The sequence below is a fragment of the Mauremys reevesii genome, linkage group 1, assembly GCF_016161935.1.
Source record: "Mauremys reevesii isolate NIE-2019 linkage group 1, ASM1616193v1, whole genome shotgun sequence".
Lineage (NCBI taxonomy): Eukaryota > Metazoa > Chordata > Testudines > Geoemydidae > Mauremys > Mauremys reevesii.
Genome location: NC_052623.1, coordinates 258977505 through 258995855, shown reverse-complemented (window position 1 = coordinate 258995855; position 18351 = coordinate 258977505). Strand labels below are relative to the sequence as shown.

General features: G+C 42.2%; 1 protein-coding gene and 1 long non-coding RNA gene across 7 annotated transcripts in view; one reads left to right on the top strand and one right to left on the bottom strand.

Annotated features, from left to right (window-relative positions):
• Positions 1-18247, bottom strand: part of LOC120395272 — a 35382-nt gene extending 17135 nt beyond the window's left edge. The window contains exons 1-3 of the long non-coding RNA XR_005592551.1: positions 17945-18247; positions 17491-17777; positions 1954-2018 (exon numbers count right to left, since the gene is read on the bottom strand). This is a non-coding gene — a long non-coding RNA (uncharacterized LOC120395272). The remainder of the gene's footprint in view (positions 1-1953; positions 2019-17490; positions 17778-17944) is intronic.
• KIAA1549 (KIAA1549 ortholog) overlaps positions 1-18351 on the top strand; it is a 217881-nt gene that overhangs the window by 179595 nt on the left and 19935 nt on the right. For 3 of the 6 annotated variants that reach the window (XM_039519517.1, XM_039519515.1, XM_039519512.1), the window contains exons 12-14: positions 7115-7284; positions 11994-12199; positions 16301-16524. In XM_039519517.1, coding sequence (XP_039375451.1) covers positions 7115-7284; positions 11994-12199; positions 16301-16524 — 600 coding nt within the window. Of the gene's footprint in view, positions 1-7114; positions 7285-10474; positions 10490-11993; positions 12200-16300; positions 16525-18351 lie in introns of all 6 variants that reach the window. The other 3 variants (XM_039519516.1, XM_039519514.1, XM_039519513.1) reach the window with 2 other exon arrangements.

Sequence of the window (18351 nt, the reverse complement as noted above, 5' to 3'; positions counted from 1 at the left end):
TCCTACCAGCCCAGTTCTCTCTGTCTTGTGCAGCACACTGAGGAAGGAATGTGGTACTCTGATATTTTCCTGAATATGTGTGTCACATAACTAAACTTCACTAGAGCTGCTGTTGGAATTGTTCTCACCAAAGCAGGACACTGGGATATGCTGCAGCTTTGCAGAAGAGACTGGATATTGGTTTGTGGAAGACGGGTGACTTCCTCACTCACAAATGTGCTGATTGAATGAAAGTCCCTGGTGCTTTATGAAACCACCTATATCAAGTGTTTGCAGTTTTGGCACCCATAACTTCTACAGCCTCACTCCTCACCGTGCTTCCACACCCAACTGCCTGAGTGAATGCTACCCTACTCCCTTACCATATTCAGAACTGAAACGCTGAGAAGAATCAGTGTTGATGCATATCAGTATTTAAAAGCTGGATGTGGTTGAGAATTAGCAGGGTGTGGGATGGATGAAGATGATGGGTAGGAGGTGCATATGGAGGAGCGGGCCTGTGTGAGGACGTGGGGCACAGGATGGTGTCAGAACTGTTAAGTGGGTGCCTAGGAAGAGTAGGGTTGGGTGGGGAGGGGCACTGAGGAAGTCTGTGAGGAAAAGGAGTGTGGTACTGCAGGGAGAGTACTGAGTGCTGTGCAGGGGTGTAACCGGGCATGACAGTTAATTGGGCTGAGGGGGCATACAGAAATTTGGACTGTGAGATGGAAATGTGGGGCAAATGGGCAAGAGCTAAGTGGGGCCTGATGGGAAGAAATGAAGCAGAGAGGAGGAGCCATGGTATGATGAACCACAAGTGGGGGTTCAGCAGAACAGAGCTCCTCTCTGCTGCACTTTCCGCCAGTTCTTCCTCCTCTCCCCTTCACATCTCTGCTCACTCCCACCCCTTCTCACCATCCCTGTTTGCCACCCAGATGCTCCCCCCGCCACACACACACACACACACACACAGCCATTTGTCCCTTGTTGTGTCCCCGACCTTGGTTGCTCATTCCACCTTGGCTCCCTGCAGTGCTACTGCATTGTGACCAGGGGAAACCAAGAGTGATGGTGGGGGAGGCTGTGGAGAGGGAGTGAGGGGTGTGTGTGGAGACTGTTTTGGGTGGAGAGGCTTGCTGGGAAGAATGAGAGGCATACAGATGGTGCCTTGAGGGTCTAGGCAGCACACAGTCTCTGCACTGACTTGTTGGCACTTGAAGGGCTCTTCATCTGCTGCTGCCTTGACTCCCTAGTGCATTGTGCTGGCAGCACTGTGAGGGAACCCTTGGTAAATCATTGTCTCTTCACAGAAGTACTTGACTCCTCTGGCTCTGTGCAGCATGATGTGCCAGAAAACAGAGGATGGGCTTCCCCTTTTTCTTCCCACCTAAGTCTCCCTGCTCAGTGTCAGATCCCTGCACCCCAACTCACCCCTAAAAATCTCCACACCTCTCCACTCAACCCCTCATGCACCCCAAAGCTTCATTCACTCTTCCTGCCTCCTGACACCCTTCTGCCACACATGGGCTTCTCCAGAGCCCATCCCCCATATTCCCTGCCTCCCCATGGGCTTTATAAGGAGTAGAGCTAGTGAGTCAGGGACCAAGGCTAGCAGCATCTCAGAAAACAGAAGCAGTTGAAGGAACTTGACACTTCTGTCAGCTAATCTTGGCTCAGATCAATTAGATTATTTTAAATGAGAGAGATGAGTTCCTGTGTTTCATTTTAAAATTTCAAAAGTGGTAAGAGTGTGAAAAGAGAGAGTAGCTTGGAGTTTGAGAGTTCTCTGGTGTCTGAGGGTTTTAGCAGAACTCAAAGAAAAAAAAGGAAAACATGGTAAAATTTCAAAAAGAAGCCTTTTTAAATGTTTCCTCTGGAAAAGTTAATAAATATTTTACTTAAAAAATCATTATGCCACATTTGAAATGTGGGCATTTTCCCCCTGCTTTAAGTGCAATCTCCATGTAGGCTTACCTGTGGAGTCGCTTCATAATATGTTGATGTGCAGCTGTCAGTCAGACGTTTAAAACATTTTCTCCCTGAGGGAGGGAAAGACTGACACATTAAGGAATTATATCTTAGGGCTTATTCTTTCAGTTCTTTGGTTATGTGGGTATGTACAGAATAAAACAGAATCTGGTTCAGTATAATGCTGCACAACACAGTATGGTGAATATTCATATTTTTATTTGTATTACTGGAGCACTGAGTCATGGATTAGGATCCTATTGTACTAGGTACAGTACAGACACAATAAAAAGATGGTTTGGGCCCCACAGAGTTTACAGTCAATGCATAAAACAAGAGATAGCAAATGGATACAGACAGATGGAAAGGTAGAAGAGAACAATAAAACAGTATTGATCAACGTGATAGGCCCATGGTCTCAGCACGCCAATAGCCTGACTGTTGTCGAGTGTTTTTTTGTAGGCGTCATGGCAGAGGACCAAGGATAATAAGGTAGTTTTGTTGATGTTCATGGGGAGCTCCTATAAGTGTTTGAGGCAACATGGGAGAAAGCACAAAGGTGCTTGTTTGAAAATTTAACTAGTTGGCAGAGGAGGCTGACATCATGGGCTGATGAGAGGTGAGAGTTAACTCGATAGCTAGAGCGGGGATAGACTGTTATGGGTCAGTGATTGTCTTAGTACATACCTTCCACCTAGAGATGGGTAGTAGATTAAACAAGTAGCAAATGAAAGAGACTTATGATATATAAACTATTGATTATAAAGATGATTATTTGTACAAGAAGCACCTAGAGGCCCCAACTGAAATCGGGGTCCTTTTGTGCTATGCATGGTATAAATGCATAATAAGGGACAGTCCCTGCCCTGAACATCTTACAACAGCACCCAGCAAAATGGAGCCCCAATTCCTAATAAGGCATTTGTATGCTACCATAAAATAGATATTTACTAAAAATCTAAATAGAAAAGAGGAAGGGTGGGAGGTAGAACAGAGGCACAGAGTGAGGAAAATGAGGAAATTAGTTAAACAGAAATTAAATGGCGCTGTCATAAGAGTGAAATGCCTGCAAGCTGCATGGAAACTTTTAAAAACACACCATAATAGAGGCTCAAACTAAATGTACACCCCCAAATAAAAAATACCACAAGAGGACCAAAAACATGCCCCTCTGGCTAAACAAGAGAGTAGAACAGGTGGTTAGAGACAAAAAGACATCGTTTAAAAATTGGAAATCAAATCCTACTGAGGAAAATAGTAAGGAGCATAAACTCTGGCAAGTCTAGTATAAAAGTATAAATAGGCAAGCCAAGAAAGAATTTGAAGAGCAATAACAGAAGACATGAAAACTACCAGCAAAAAACATTTTAAAGTACATCAGAAGCAGGAAGCCTGCCAAAAAATCTAGTGGAGCTACTGGACCATCAAAGTGCTAACGGAGTACTCAAGACCAGGCCATTGTGGGGAAGCTAAATTAATTCTTTTCATCAGCCTTCGCTGCAGAGGATATGGGGAAGATTCCCACACCTGAGGCATTCTGTTTAGGTGTCAGATCTAAGGAACTGTCCCAGATTGAGGTGTCAGAAGAGGAGGTTTTAGAACAAATTGATAGATTAAATAGTAGTAAGTCACCCATACCAGATGGTATTCACTCAAGAGTTCTGAAGGAACTCAAACATGAAATTGTAGAATTACTAACTGTGATATGTAACTGTTGGTTGAAATCATCCTCTGTACCAGATGCTTGGAGGATAGTTAATGTAATGCTGATTTTTTAAAAAAGGCTCCAGAAGCGATTATGGCAATTACAGCCAGTAAACCCAATTTCAATATCAGACAAATTGGTTGAAGAACAGAATTATTAGATGTATAGATGAATACAATATGTTAGGGAAGAGTCAACATGGCTTTTGCAAAGGGAAATCATGCCTCACCAATCTATTAGAATTATTTTAAAATATCAATAAATGTGGACAAGGGTGATCCAGTGAATATGGTGTACTTGGACATTCAGAATGTATTTAACAAAGTCCCTTATCAAAGGCTCTTAAGGAAACTAAATAGTCATGGAATAAGAGGGATGGTCCTCTCATGGATCAGTAACTAGTTAAAAGATGGGAAACAAAGGGTGGAATAAATAGTCAGTATTCATAGTGGAGAGCAGCAAATATCAGGGTCCCCCAAGGATCTGTACTGGGATCAGTGCTGTTCAACATATGCATAAAGGATCTTGGAAAAAAGAGGAAACAGTGAGGTGGCAAAGTTTGCATACAGTATGAAATTACGCAAGATAGGTAAGTCCAAAGCAAACTGCAAAGTGTTACAAAGGGATCTCACAAAACTGGGTGACTGGGCAACAAAATGGCTGATGAAATTCAGTGTTGATAAATGCAAAATAATGCACATTGGAAAACATAATCCCATATACAGACATGGCGATGGGGTCTAAATTAGCTGTTACTACTCAAGAAAGAGATCTTGGAATCACCAGCGATAGTTCTCTGGTGCAACGACAGTTTAAAAAAAAAAAAAAAAAAAGCTAACAGAATGTAAAGAACCATTAGGAAAAGGATAGATCAGGGATCGGCAACCTTTGGCACACAGCCCATCAGGGAAATCCGCTGGCAGGCCGTAACAGTTTGTTTACCTGCAGTGTCCGCAGCTCCAGCCGATCGCAGCTCCCACTGGCCACGGTTCGCTGTTCCAGGCCAATGGGGGCCGCAGGAAGCGGTGGCCAGCACATCCCTCGGCCCATGCCACTTCCTGCAGCCCCCATTGGCCTGGAACGGCAAACTGCCAATTCCTGAGATATATAATAAGACAGAAAAATATCATAATGCCACCCTATAAATTCATTCTTGAATACTGCATGCAGTTCTAGTCATCCCACCTCAAAAAAAGATTTATTAGAATTGGGAAAAGTACAGAGAAGGGCAGCAAAAATGATTAAGGGTATGGAACAGCTTCCATATGAGGAGAGATTAAAGAGTGAGACTGTTCATCTTTGAAAAGAGGCGAGGGATATGATAGATGTCTATAAAATCATAAATGGTGTGTAGAAAGCAAATAAGGAAGTGTTATTTACCCTTTCACATACTACAAGAACCATGAGTCTCCCAATGAATTAATAGGCAGCAGATTTAAAACAAATGTAAGGAAGTACTTCTTCACACAACACACAGTCAACCTGTGGAATTTGTTGCCAGGGGATGTTGTGAAGGCCAAAAGTATAACTGGGTTCAAAAAAGAATTAGATAAATTCTTAGCCAAGATGGTCAGGGATGCAACCCTATGCTCTGGGCATACCTAAGCCTCTGCCTGCCCAAAGCTGGGAATGGACAACAGGGGATGGATCACTCGATAAATACCCTGTTATGTTCATTCCCTCCCTAGCATCTGGCCCCAGCCACTGTTGGAAGACAGGATACTGGGCTAGATGAACCATTGGTGTTGACTCAGCAAGGGCATTCTTATGTTCTGACAAAGAGGTGCTCAAACAGAAAGAGATCAGCTTTCATTTTCCTGTTTGTGGGGCTCTTCTGTCTATAAAAAAGATTATGTAGTGAGGAAGATTTGTACCTACTATAGTAATTCTCTTTTTTTCCAGGAGTATTTTGTATTGGGATTTGAATAACCAATATACTACTTTTGCAGGAAGAGAATTTGTATGGAGTTCTTTAGATAAACTGGCAATATGCATAGGGTGAGAGGGAAGTTGTGTTAGGAGCACTAACAAGTGCACGTGGTGGGTTGAACTTTTGATGAACCTGCCTGAGCTGCACTTATTTTAGTGTGCACTCTCTAGGGAACGCTGACATTTAGGCCTGGTCTACACCTGGGGGGGGGTGGGAAATTGATCTAAGATACGCAACTTCACCTACGAGAATAGCATAGCTGAAGTCGACGCATCTTAGATCTACTTAGATTGACTTACTTCGCGTCCTCACGGCGCGGGATCGATGGCTGCCGCTCCCCCATCAACTCCACTTCCGCCTCTTGCCCTGGTGGAGTTCCGGAGTCGAAGGGGAGCACGTTTGGGGATCGATCACTATCTCAGTTGAAGGCTTTAGTAACTGGGTCAAATATCTGCTAGCAGTAACAAATCTGTCACTTAGCAAGGTTGGTGGACCACTTCATGAAACCATTGCATCAGTGCACAGACAGACTATGAATGTTTGCAAGATTATATGTCCAATATGCATGCTATCGCATCAGCTAATCATCTGCTGAAGTACTGAATTTAGAATCAGTTACATGTAGTGTATTCTGGCCTGTTATTATTTCGTATTCTGTTTTTTTAATAGCTTTCAGCTGAAATATGCATGCAGTTCAGAGGCTGGTGGGGAAAAACACAAGATTGCCTTTATTTGTTCTGTATATACCTACAATGAGCTAATTAAATTGAGTGATATAAGAAATTATAGGTTATTAGTATTCCTGCAACTCCTGAATGCCCAAATAGATGGAGGCCCCATTGTACTAGATGCTTAATAAACGTGTAGATGACACAATCCCTGCCCCAGTTAGTTTACAATCTAAATCTAAGGCAGACAAGTAAATAGAGGTGCTGAGGAGGAAGGATGGGATAACAATAATGCTAATGTGTTTTCGCATAGACAAGCTGTGTCCACAATTTGTAGGAACCAAGGGATTATATCTTTCTTTTGTTTGGTACTGTATGGAGTAAATAAAATATTCATAGTCCTGGATGATTGTAGGCTTAAATAGTCAGCAAAACTATCAGTGTGGACTTACTTTAATAGCTGGACTTGGTAACTTCGTACTCTGATACTAACTACACATTTAGTCATATTACTTTTGAAGTAACAGATGACTTTTCTGACTGAAAAGTAATCCTGCTAGTTGCTAAGGTGAAGGGCTTTCTGTTACAATTAAGATTACCTTTTTAAAAGTAAAAACAACTTACTTAACAATCCTGTCATGTGTATCAGTGAAGTCACAGGGCACAGCATTGCCACAGCCTAATTTTACAATTCCCACACTCATGACAAAGGTAATCAGTTATTTATTATAAGCCAACGTTCTTTCTCAAAAGAACTTTGACAGTCCTACCGACATATGTTCTTATGAGATCTCCTTGTATCTGCTGGCCACAGCCCTTTATAAACCTGTCTAACATTTCATTCATCTTTTTTTATGGCTGCAGAGTTTCCCCTTCAGATGCTGACTCCACAGCGAGTGAACAGTCCAGTGGGAGAGAGACAGGGGAAGAAACTGCAAGACCACCAACCACTGCCAATGAGGGCAAACCACGCAGACCTCCAAAGAGTGGTTTGTTAAAAAAATTTTTCTTCAGTCTCTTGCTGCAGTGTTTTGGTAGGGCACACCTGAGATACATTTCAGTGCTGCTACTTTCTAAAAAGTAATTTTTGTCTATTTGGATCTTCTTGTTTTGGTTCTCTGCCATTTTTTCCCTCTGTTTATTTTCTCTTTTCATATGTTGCAGTTGGAGATCTGCATGTTTCTTTCATTCAGGCATGCATCTGATCCAAGTGATATAACACCAGTTACCCTCCCTTCTCTCATCCAGCTAATATGTTTCTAATGACTCTGTTGGTAGCAATCTTGCAGGAAATTAGAGGTGCAAGGAGATCACAACAGGACTTGACACCGTGGGGGCATATGTCTTTAACTGTGATTTTGAAAAACAGAGATTTAAAAATAGTTTGCAGAACTAAGAGTTTAAAAATCAGTGTGGTGCTTGTGCATGGTATAATTTAGAAGCCAAGATGCCTTATTGTTAGCACGAATTTTGGTAAAGACCTGTTGGCATCTCGTGGAAAATACTGCATGCTATTCAGCTCACCCCTATCATGTTTTTATTCCCTTTTACCCCATTTTAAAATATTTAAAATGCATGAAAACAGGATTTTGATTAAGAGCTCACACTTCTATTCATATTACTTACTTGCCAGCAACTTAAAGAAGTATGGGCTGGATGAATGGACTATAAGGTGGCTAGAAAGCTGGCTAGATCATTGGGCTCAACGGGTAGTGATCAACGGCTCCATGTCTAGTTGGCAGCCGGTTTAAAGTGGAGTGCCCCAAGGGTCGGTCCTGGGGCTGGTTTTGTTCAATATCTTCATTAATGATCTGGAGGATGGCATGGACTGCACTCTCAGCAAGTTTGCAGATGACATTAAACTGGGAGGAGTGGTAGATACGCTGGAGTGTAGGGATAGGATACAGAGGGACCTAGACAAATTAGAGGACTGGGCCAAAAGAAACCTGATGAGGTTCAACAAGGACAAGTGCAGAGTCCTGCACTTAGGACGAAAGAATCTCATTCACTGTTACAGACTAGGGACCGAGTGGCTAGGAAGCAGTTCTGCAGAAAAGGACGTAGGGGTTACAGTGGATGAGAAACTGGATATGAGTCAACAGTGTGCCCTTGTTGCCAAGAAGGCTAACAGCCTTTTGGGCTGTATCAGTAGGGGCATTGCCTGCAGATTGAGGGACGTGATAATTCCTCTCTATTCGACATTGGTGAGGCCTCATCTGGAGTACTGTGTCCAGTTTTGGGTCCCACACTACAAGAAGGATGTGGAAAAATTGGAAAGAGTCCAGCGTATGGCAACAAAAATGATTAGGGGGCTGGAGCACATGACTTATGAGGAGAGGCTGAGGGAACTGGGATTGTTTAGTCTGCAGAAGAGAAGAATGAGGGATTTGATAACTGCTTTCAACTACCTGAAAGGGGGTTCCAAAGAGGATGGATCTAGACTGTTCTCAGTGGTAGCTGATGACAGAACAAGGAGTAATGGTCTCAAGTTGCAGTGGGGGAGGGTTAGGTTGGATATTAGGAAAAACTTTTTCACTCAGAGAGTGGTGAAACACTGGAATGGGTTACCTAGGGAGGTGGTGGAATCTCCTTCCTTAGAGGTTTTTAAGGTCAGGCTTGATAAAGCCTTGGCTGGGATGATTTAGTTAGTTGGTGTTGGTCCTGCTTTGAGCAGGGGGTTGGACTACATGACCTCCTGAGGTCCCTTCCAACCCTGATATTCTATGATTCTATGATACTTCTCACTGGAGATTTTAAGACCAGATTCTCAGCTCATCAATCACAGTAGCTCCAGCGTGGGGGTCCAGATACATTACAATCCTGTTTTGTACAAATGTCCTTAGTAGTAGTAAAACGAGAAAGAAGGGAATACTGGAAATACCACAGGTAAATCCCTCTATAAAGTTGAAAGGTGTTCAAAGTTTTCCGTGAGGTGGCTATTGAGGAATGCAATGCCAGGATACTTGAGCTAATAGCATACATTTCCCAGTGTACCATTGTGTCAGAGAAGATGAGTAATGAGTAAGATGCAAGAGGTCTTTATTATAATATCAATCACTAGTTCCCTTCCAACTCACCTGTTTTTCCCTAGTGTATGCTTCTACTTATGCAGTGCTCAGAACACTGAATGATCCTGAAAGGACTGCTTTGGTGAGGCTAGTTTACCTCCTGGATGAACATTCTATTGTAGCATGTAAGCAAACAAAACACAAAGTAGGCAAACACTGCCAGAAAATAAAAAAGTGTGCTTCCTAATAAACTAGTATGCAATACAGACCCCTTGCGTATACCTTTCACGAGGTGACATTTTTATTTTGTAAGATGTCATCCTAGTAGCCTAGGGTGTATGCTTTAATGTCTTATGTTTTCTATAAGGACCAGAATTAATACCTGAATAAATGGGTATAATATTAGTGTTTTATGAGGAGTTAATGTTGTGAAAGACTGTTGGACTAGTATTTGTTCCAGTCTATGTGAATCCAGCCCTATTCAATACTATGCCATTGCCTCCTGCTGGGAAACTCTCTGTTTGTCCCCTTGTTTCACATCATCTTCCGAGTTTCCATGGTAGGCTTTAGGGAGTGTTAGAAGTTGTTACATCAAGAGCTAGTTGTAACTGTATCTTAATTTTCTGGAAAGATTTGCTGGAGAGCTGTGCAAAATGTGTCCTCTTTTTCCAGGGGCAGCTCTAGGTATTTTGCCGCCCCAAGCACGGCAGGCAGGCTGCCTTCGGGGGCTTGCCTGTGGGAGGTCCTCTGGTTCCGCGGCTTCGGCATACCTGCCGCCAAATTGCTGCCGAAACCGCAAGACCGGTGGACCTCCTGCAGGCAAGCCACCGAAGGCAGCCTGCCTGCCGACCGGCAGGGTGCCTCCTGTGGCTTGCCACCCCAGGCACACGCTTGGCATGCTGGTTCCTGGAGCCGCCCCTGTCTTTTTCCCTTCTGCCATTCTGGGGCTGAAGAAGCTGTTTCTCAGTAATGGTCCTCCTGATCAAGGGATAAAGGGGGCTATTTTTAATGTTCAATGCCAGACCCCACTGTAATGGTGTATTTTACTGCTGCTAAACTCCAGTGTCAGCCTCCTTTTCCTGCAGTTAAGGCTTGGCAATCATGTATCTCAGCCCCAGAGCACCCTTGTTATCATACGTTTTTCTAAATGCCATTTCTGCTGAATTAGTCATAACTACGGTGTCATCTTTCTTTGCTTTCTCCTGTATGCTGTCAGGAGCAAACAGAGTGGGTAAGTATCCAGACTAGTGTTTGACAGCCTTTCTTTTACTGGCAGTTTTGTGGTACAAATGTGAGTAAAGGTCTTGAGAAAGTTTAACTAATTGTATCTGAAGTTTGAGTCAATTTGTCCTCAGAGTCTAAAAACCAAGATTGGTTTTGAGCAATTTACTCTCAGAAAGAATACTCAACAACACAAATTATATTAAAGGGTCATTTGTTTATTCAATAGCAAGTGCATTTTTTCTAATTGAGGCTTTTTTTTTTTAATGATGTGATTTGTGATGTTTTGGCTGAAGTATTGCATGCTAAAGTGATCTCTGTTATTCTTTGCCTCTTAGTTTCCTTCCTTGAACAGAATGTGAATAATTAGTAATATCTTTTAAATGGCCAATATTAATGCTGCTGTGAACTCTGTCAGCTGTTCGGTTTAATATAGTATGTGTGTGGAGATATACTTATTTCATAGAGCTGGAAGGGATCCCAAAAGGTCATAGAGTCCAGCCTCCTGCTTCACTAGCAGGACCAAGTACTGATTTTTGCTCCAGATCATTAAGTGGCCCCCTTAAGGATTGAACTCACAACCCTGGGCTTAGCAGGCCAATGCTCAAACCACTGAGCACTGCATAAGTAGAAGAATACACTACTTATGCAGTGCTCAGAACACTGAATGATCCTGAAAGGGCTGCTTTGGTGAGGCTAGTTTACCTCCTGGATGAACATTCTGTTGTGGCATGTAAGCAAACAAAACACAAAGTAGGCAAACACTGCCAGAAAATAAAAAAGCGTGCTTCCTAATAAATGAGCTATCCCTCCCAAATGTCCATTGGTTCCCTAGAAAGACTCTCTTAGGTATATTTGGATTGTAGGTGTAGACATTAATTTTCCCCACAAATCACAGCAAAGCACTGTTTGTACAGCCAAACACCTAATGCTAGACTGTTTACTATCGGTTGGTAAGAAAAAACAAACCATTTAAAAACTTAAATTTGTAAAAAAATTGGCTGTAAAACTACATTTTGGACAGATTTTTAAATCTTTGTTTAGTTGAGAAATTGCCCTCGCTATCACTTATCTGTTAAAGTATGGCATTTTGCAGTTCGAAGTTTTTATTGGCTTTTAAAACTCCATTTGTGGAATCTGAACCTTCTTAAGTAATGTTATCAATATCAATCTCTAGTATGTACTAGAGCATTCTAAATAGCTTTTGATGGGATAAAACTGGTTGGAACTTTTTATCTTTGTAAAATATCAAATACTTGATTTAAAAAAATTAAGAATGATCGTTTACCCTCAGGAAGAAAAATGAAAAAGTTTTGTAATCTGCAAACTACTGAGTAAACTACCTGCAATAAATCTGCAGCGGATGGAAGACCTCCAGTGCAAATTAAGTGCAGTGGCAAAGATGGCATAATGTTGTAGTACACCATTTCATGTTATCTTGTATGGCCAGACATTTGACTGAGTTGATCCTAGCTATGGCACTGTCTTTTATTTTATTTGTTCTGGTAATTCAGGACCTCCGCAGCCCAGTAGTGGAAACGAGCAGCACTCCTCAGCCTCTATCTTTGAGCATGTGGACAGAATGTCTCGTTCCTCAGATGCAAGTAGACGGGTCCCCAGCAAGATCCAGTTGATTGCCATGCAGCCAATTGCAGCCCCTCCAGCTCAGAACCCAGCACTGTCTGACCGAGTAGCAGAGTCCAACAAAATTAACAAAGAGGTATTTTTCAGATAGTGTTTCTGTGCATGACTATAACAGGGTTCAAAAAAGAACTAGATAAGTTCATAGAGGATAGGTCCATCAATGGCTCTTATCCAGGATGGGCAGGGATGGTGTCCCTAGCCTCTGTTTGCCACAAGCTGGGAATGTGCAACGGGATGGATCACTTGATGATTACCTGTTCTGTTCATTCCCTCTGAGGCACCTGGCATTGGCCACTGTCAGAAGACAGGATACTGGGCTAGATAGACCTTTGGTCTGACCCAGTGTGGCTGTTCTTATGTTCATGCAATGGTGTATATACAGTGGAATACACTTTGCTAAGTGAGAAGGAGAGCAAAAAGGTTTGCATTTCTCTTATATGTTGAGAGTCACACTTCAGATCCCGTGAATGGTTTTTTCTTTTATAAGTGTGTAGTCTTGAGTTGCCTGTTGTTCTGGGTCATAGAGAAAAGCCTGACCTTTTGTTTAAGCTCTGATTTAGGTGTATCTTGCAACTAGAGTGGTGACACACTGTTTACCATGCAACCTTGCGTTACTATGCAGGTACTAATAAACACTCTGTGGTGCGTGGTGGCTCTGTAAATTTGTGTGACACCTAAATGATTGGTTCTCTGGGTCTAGTTCTGCATGCTTCTCCCAGCTGCTGCTCAGTTTCTCATTTTGTACTTGATTGAAGATAGTCTCTTCCCCCTGCTTCTAGGTTAAAAGCTCAATTCGTCCTTTGTGTTTGGTACCTTACATAATATGTTCAAAAGTAAATTAATTCATCTAATACCTGTAGACAAGGAAGTCCAGGAAAGGTAAATTTAACTACTAGGAAAAATCCTGCTATGTACATTTGTCTAATGACCTTTTTATACTTTTGTAAAAGATTATAGTGGGTTTTATTTTTCTTGCTTTTTGTGCACCTCAACACAGTTCCACAAGCACAGTGGTCATTAAGGGCTTGATCCAGTACCTACTGTAATCAATGGAGAGTCTCATTGACTTCAGTAGGTGTTGGACCAGCTCTAAAGGCACTGGTCTATGTTTAAACTGGTGATCTGAAGAACCTATTGCCAGGCCATGGACCATTCCACTCCTCCTTCCCTCTTCCAACTCCGCTCCTCAGTCAGCTCCTTAAGTTCTTGCCCCTTGTATTATGAGGTTTTTTTTTAAAGGGAATCAGAGACAGACTTTGGCTATAGTTATCAAATCTCTTATGATAGGCGCAGGCAGACATATGCCACATACACCCTTGGTTGCCATGTAATTTCAATGGAGCAATGTTTCTCACGACAACTGGCAGAACTTTTTGTTATTCATCATGCCTTTTATTAACACTCTGCCATTTCTCTCTAATTTCACTTGCTGTGTTAGTGATTACACTGCTCTACAGCCAAAATGCTTCTGAAATAAATGTAGTCAAACTTTACTAATTCTGGGTCACTGAGAACGAAAATGATGCTTAAAATTGTTGATTGGCTCTAGTTTTCAAGATATCCTATTGGGTCAGTATATACAACCCTTGACTTGGGAATAGCGGAGGATAAGTGAGTTATAAAGGGAAGGGATCTCAATTTAAACCAGAAATGACTAAAATACATCTTTGACTGGATCTATGAATAAATCTATGACTGGGTTTGGACAGTACTTGCTTTTTAGGCAAAACAATGAATGCTGCAATCTGAAGCTGGTATTGCGTCATACATGATATGAATTGCATCATGTTATTCCTAGAAGTCATGGATGATGCAATCATAACGAAGCTTACATAATTCTGCTGAACAAATTGCCCTATATCAGCTCTAGAAATCATACAGTGTCGTGCTCTCTTATTTGTCAGTGTTTGATTTTGCAAAGGGACACATTTCTGTTTAGCCCAAGTGAACAGAGATGCCTCGTACTTGTGTGAACAGTGCAGATAACTTCTTCTCTGTTTGTGGTGAAGTGACTTTTGCATCACAAAAGCGCTGTATAACCACTATGGTTAAGAAAGCCTATCACCTTTATTTTGGCTGCAAAATTGGAGATCAGGACAAGAGGTGGGCCCCACACATATGCTGCAACAAATCTTCGCCAGTGGTTGAACAGGAAAAGGAAATCTATGCCTTTTGCAGTGCCAATGATTTGGAGAGAGCCAACAGATCATACCAGCACTTGTTACTTCTGCATGGTGCCTCCAGTTGGGAAAGGTGTGTCAAAGAAGAAAAAGTGGACTGTGCATTATCCAAACATTCCATCAGCTATACGCCCAGTACCCCACAGAGAAGGACTGCTGGTTCCTGATGCACCAGAATCATTCTCACTTGAGTCAGACGAGGAAGAGGATGAAACTTCTGGTCCTGAACCATCAATGTCACAGGACCCACATTTTCTCCCATCCTCCTCCTCTGAACCACACCTCATAACACAAGGTGAACTGAATGAACTTGTCAGGGATTTGGAACTACCCAAGAGTAAGGCAGAGCTGTTGGGCTCCAGACTACAGCAGTGGAATCTCCTGGCAGGTGATGTTAGGGTTTCCATGTTCTGTGACCATCAAAAGGATCTTGTCCCATTCTTCTTCATGGAAGGGGATCTTGTAGCCTGCAACAATATCGATGGTGTGATGGCAGCCCTCAACATCGTTCACGATCCAGATGAGTGGAGACTGTTCATTGATTCATCGAAGACGAGTCTTAAAGCTGTTTTACTGCATAATGGCAATGTTTTGCCATCAATTCCAGTTGGTCATCCTGTCCATATGAAGGAAACCTATGACAACATGAAACAACTTTTGAGGTGCATAAACTATGACCAACATCAGTGGCAGCTTTGTGGCGATTTGAAGGTTGTTGCTCTCTTGCTTGGTCTGCAGACTGGATACACAAAGTACTGCTGTTTTCTCTGCGAATGGGATAGTCGTGCAAGAGATTCCCACTACATCAAGAAAGATTGGCCACTCCAAGAGTCATTGGAGCCTAGGAGGAAAAGTGTTCAGCATCCACCACTTGTTGAATCAAGGAAGATTTTGTTACCACCCTTACACATCAAGCTGGGTCTGATGAAGAACTTTGTCAAGGCCATTGACAAAACACAAGCAGCTTTCAAGTACCTCCGTGGAAAATTTCCACGGTTAAGTGAAGCTAAGATAAAGGAAGGTGTCTTTGTTGGTCCTCAGATTCGTGAGCTTCTTCGAGATGATCTATTTGACCATGCACTCCGTGGCAAGGAAAAGACAGCATGGAAAGCCTTCCAGTTAGTGGCAATAAATTTTCTCGGAAACAACAAGGCAGACAACTACAGGTTGTTGGTGGAAAACCTCTTCAAGGCATACAAAAGCCTTGGTTGCAACATGTCACTAAAGATACATTTTTTGCACTCTCATCTAGATTTTTTTTCCACTGAACTGCGGAGCAGTGAGCGACGAGCATGGCGAGCGATTTCACCAGGACATTGCAACAATGGAGAAATGCTATCAGGGCAAATGGAGCCCATCAATGCTTGCAGACTATTGCTGGACAGTGACAAGAGATGCTCCATTTAATGAATACAAGAGACAAGCCAAGAAGCGCTGAGTAGACACTGAATAGGACTAAACTATGTATATAATAGTTTTTTGCCTTTTGTTTCATAATAAATTTTAGTTATATAACCCTTTTGCTGATTTTTTAAGTGTTACATAAACAGGACAGGTGAAATATTATCATGTAAAGCAACCATAAACACATGAAAAGACCTAGGTTTACAATTTATGATTAAAACTCTACTATCTACACAATATACATAGACATCAAATGTAAAAACTTAAATATCTTAGAAACAGTAGCCAATCAGTTGTTTTAATTGTCATATTTGAATTCAGCACATCAAAATACATAATAAATAGCACATTTTATCTCTGAAGCAGACGACTTCTCAAAAATTGTAGACCAGTATTATACCATGTCTGATAGCACATCTACCTGGGGAGATTATGGGTCTGTTACCTGCAAAAGGACAAGATAATTGAGGGAGGACGTGTGTGCCAATTTCAAATTGCTTGCTTTAGCTCTGGCTATCCTTTTTATTGCACAGCAGTACTAGGCTCTATTTGCAAAAGTGTATCTCATGGTTTTCTCTTTTTCTTCCTTTAAGATACAAACAGCTTTGAGGCATAAGTCTGAGATCGAGCATCACCGCAATAAGATCCGTCTTCGAGCCAAGCGCAAAGGCCACTATGAATTTCCAGTTGTGGATGATGTGATTGTTGTTGATGCCAAAGAGCAGCATAGAATATACCGCAAAGCACAGATGCAGATTGACAAGATCTTGGACCCTGGGGGCAACGTGCCTACTGTTTTTATAGAACCCAGGAAGAGGTACAGACTGAGAGCCAGAGGAAGATTCATTCTCTTTTAGAATCAGTGTCAAGACTTGCAAACTACATCAGGCCTGTATTTCTGCACTTGGAGAGCTTAGAATCATTTTGTTCCCAAAGGAATGTTTGGCTTGGAGAGGTGAAAGGGTTGGGGTTATTTGGGGTGTTCTGGTCTAGTCAGTACATGCCAGAGGTTTTTTGGGTGGTTGTTGGTTTTTTTAGCAGCATTCAGAAGGCCATGCGGTTTTGTTTTGTTTTTGTTTTTTTTACAGGTTCTCATGAACAGTTTGTCAATAGCAGAACCAAACATACCAAAGGCATTTTTAAGGAGATGTTTGTTGTTTGTGCTGCTACTTTTGCACACTCTTTCATTTAGTAGCTGCATAGGATCACATGGAAACTGTCTAATTCCTGTAGTGTAATTGTTAAATGCAATGTAATTTTGGGAGCAGACTGAAGCAGAACTACTTAACCACACACTAACCCCACACCGCCACCACAATTTTTACTAAGTACACCTCTACCCCAATATAACGCTGTCCTTGGGAGCCAAAAAATCTTACCACATTATAGGTGAAACCGCGTTATATCGAACTTGCTTTGATCCACCGGAGTGCACAGCCCCGCCCCCCCCTGGACCACTGCTTTACCGCGTTATATCCGAATCCGTGTTATATTGGTTCGCGTTATATCAGGGTAGAGGTGTATCACAGGTAACAAACCTAGAGTGAAACAAAATTTGAATTTACTTAAGAGCACTAACAGAGACTAAGGAATAAGGAAAAAAGTAAACGGCAAAGAATACTTTTTTCAGATAAAAACAAAGAAAAACGTAGTCAAGAGACCATGAAAACTAATTATAAAATATATAAAAGTTCAAATTTATCTTTAAAACTCTGCAAATACCAGACAATAAAATCCCTTCTTCCATATTCCTTCATGGTAATCAGATGCACACAGTACTTACCCATCTCACAGACCTTCCCTCTTGGTCTTATATTTCAAGACAGTGTCTGCTCTGTGTCTTCTGTGGGGTATATGGACACAGAGGCTCTTTCTCTTGAGTTCCAGGTTCCCTAAGAACAGTCCTGCCTGGACCACTTTCACACTGAGAACAAACAAAACTTTTCCTCCACTGTCTCTTTCCTTCAACTGACCTACATACATCAGTTTAAAGCTCAGCGTAATCTCCAACCTGCAATCTGATGGTTACTTTGTCAGCCCCATGATGCCATCATTTAGAATGCTGCAGCTCTGGAATGAGGAATATCAGGGGTTAGGGAAACTGAGCTGGGATGGGAGGAACTGGGACCAGCTTGGCAAAAGAATGGGAATGGACTGGGTGAGACCGGGACAAGGCAACTGAGTATTTGTGAGGCAAGGAGACTGGGACTGGGATAAAAAACCTGAGTAGAGCCTACCTGGAGCCTGCTAGTTGAGGAGAACAGGACAGGATCAAGGAGCCAGAGTGGGAAGATACAAGACTGGGATGGTGACAGGACAAAAGATGTCAGGACTGGTGGGAAATGGCAGTAGAGTCTGTGTCCAATAGAGCATAGGGTTCCTATGTGATGATGGACGAGTCGGTTAAACCAACCTTTTCAAGGGTGGTCGGTTTCTCATTTTCTGGGCGACCACCTTAAGACCCTGGGGTCTGATTTGCAGAATTGCAGAGCAATTGCAGCTTCAACTGAAGTCAGTGGTGAGACTGCTCTGAACATACAGAATGCTATATAATGCTAGGAACTCTGAACAATCAGATCCTAGGTGTCTCAAATTGGGCACCCAACATTCCATTCCATCATACAGGCACTATAATACGATTGGC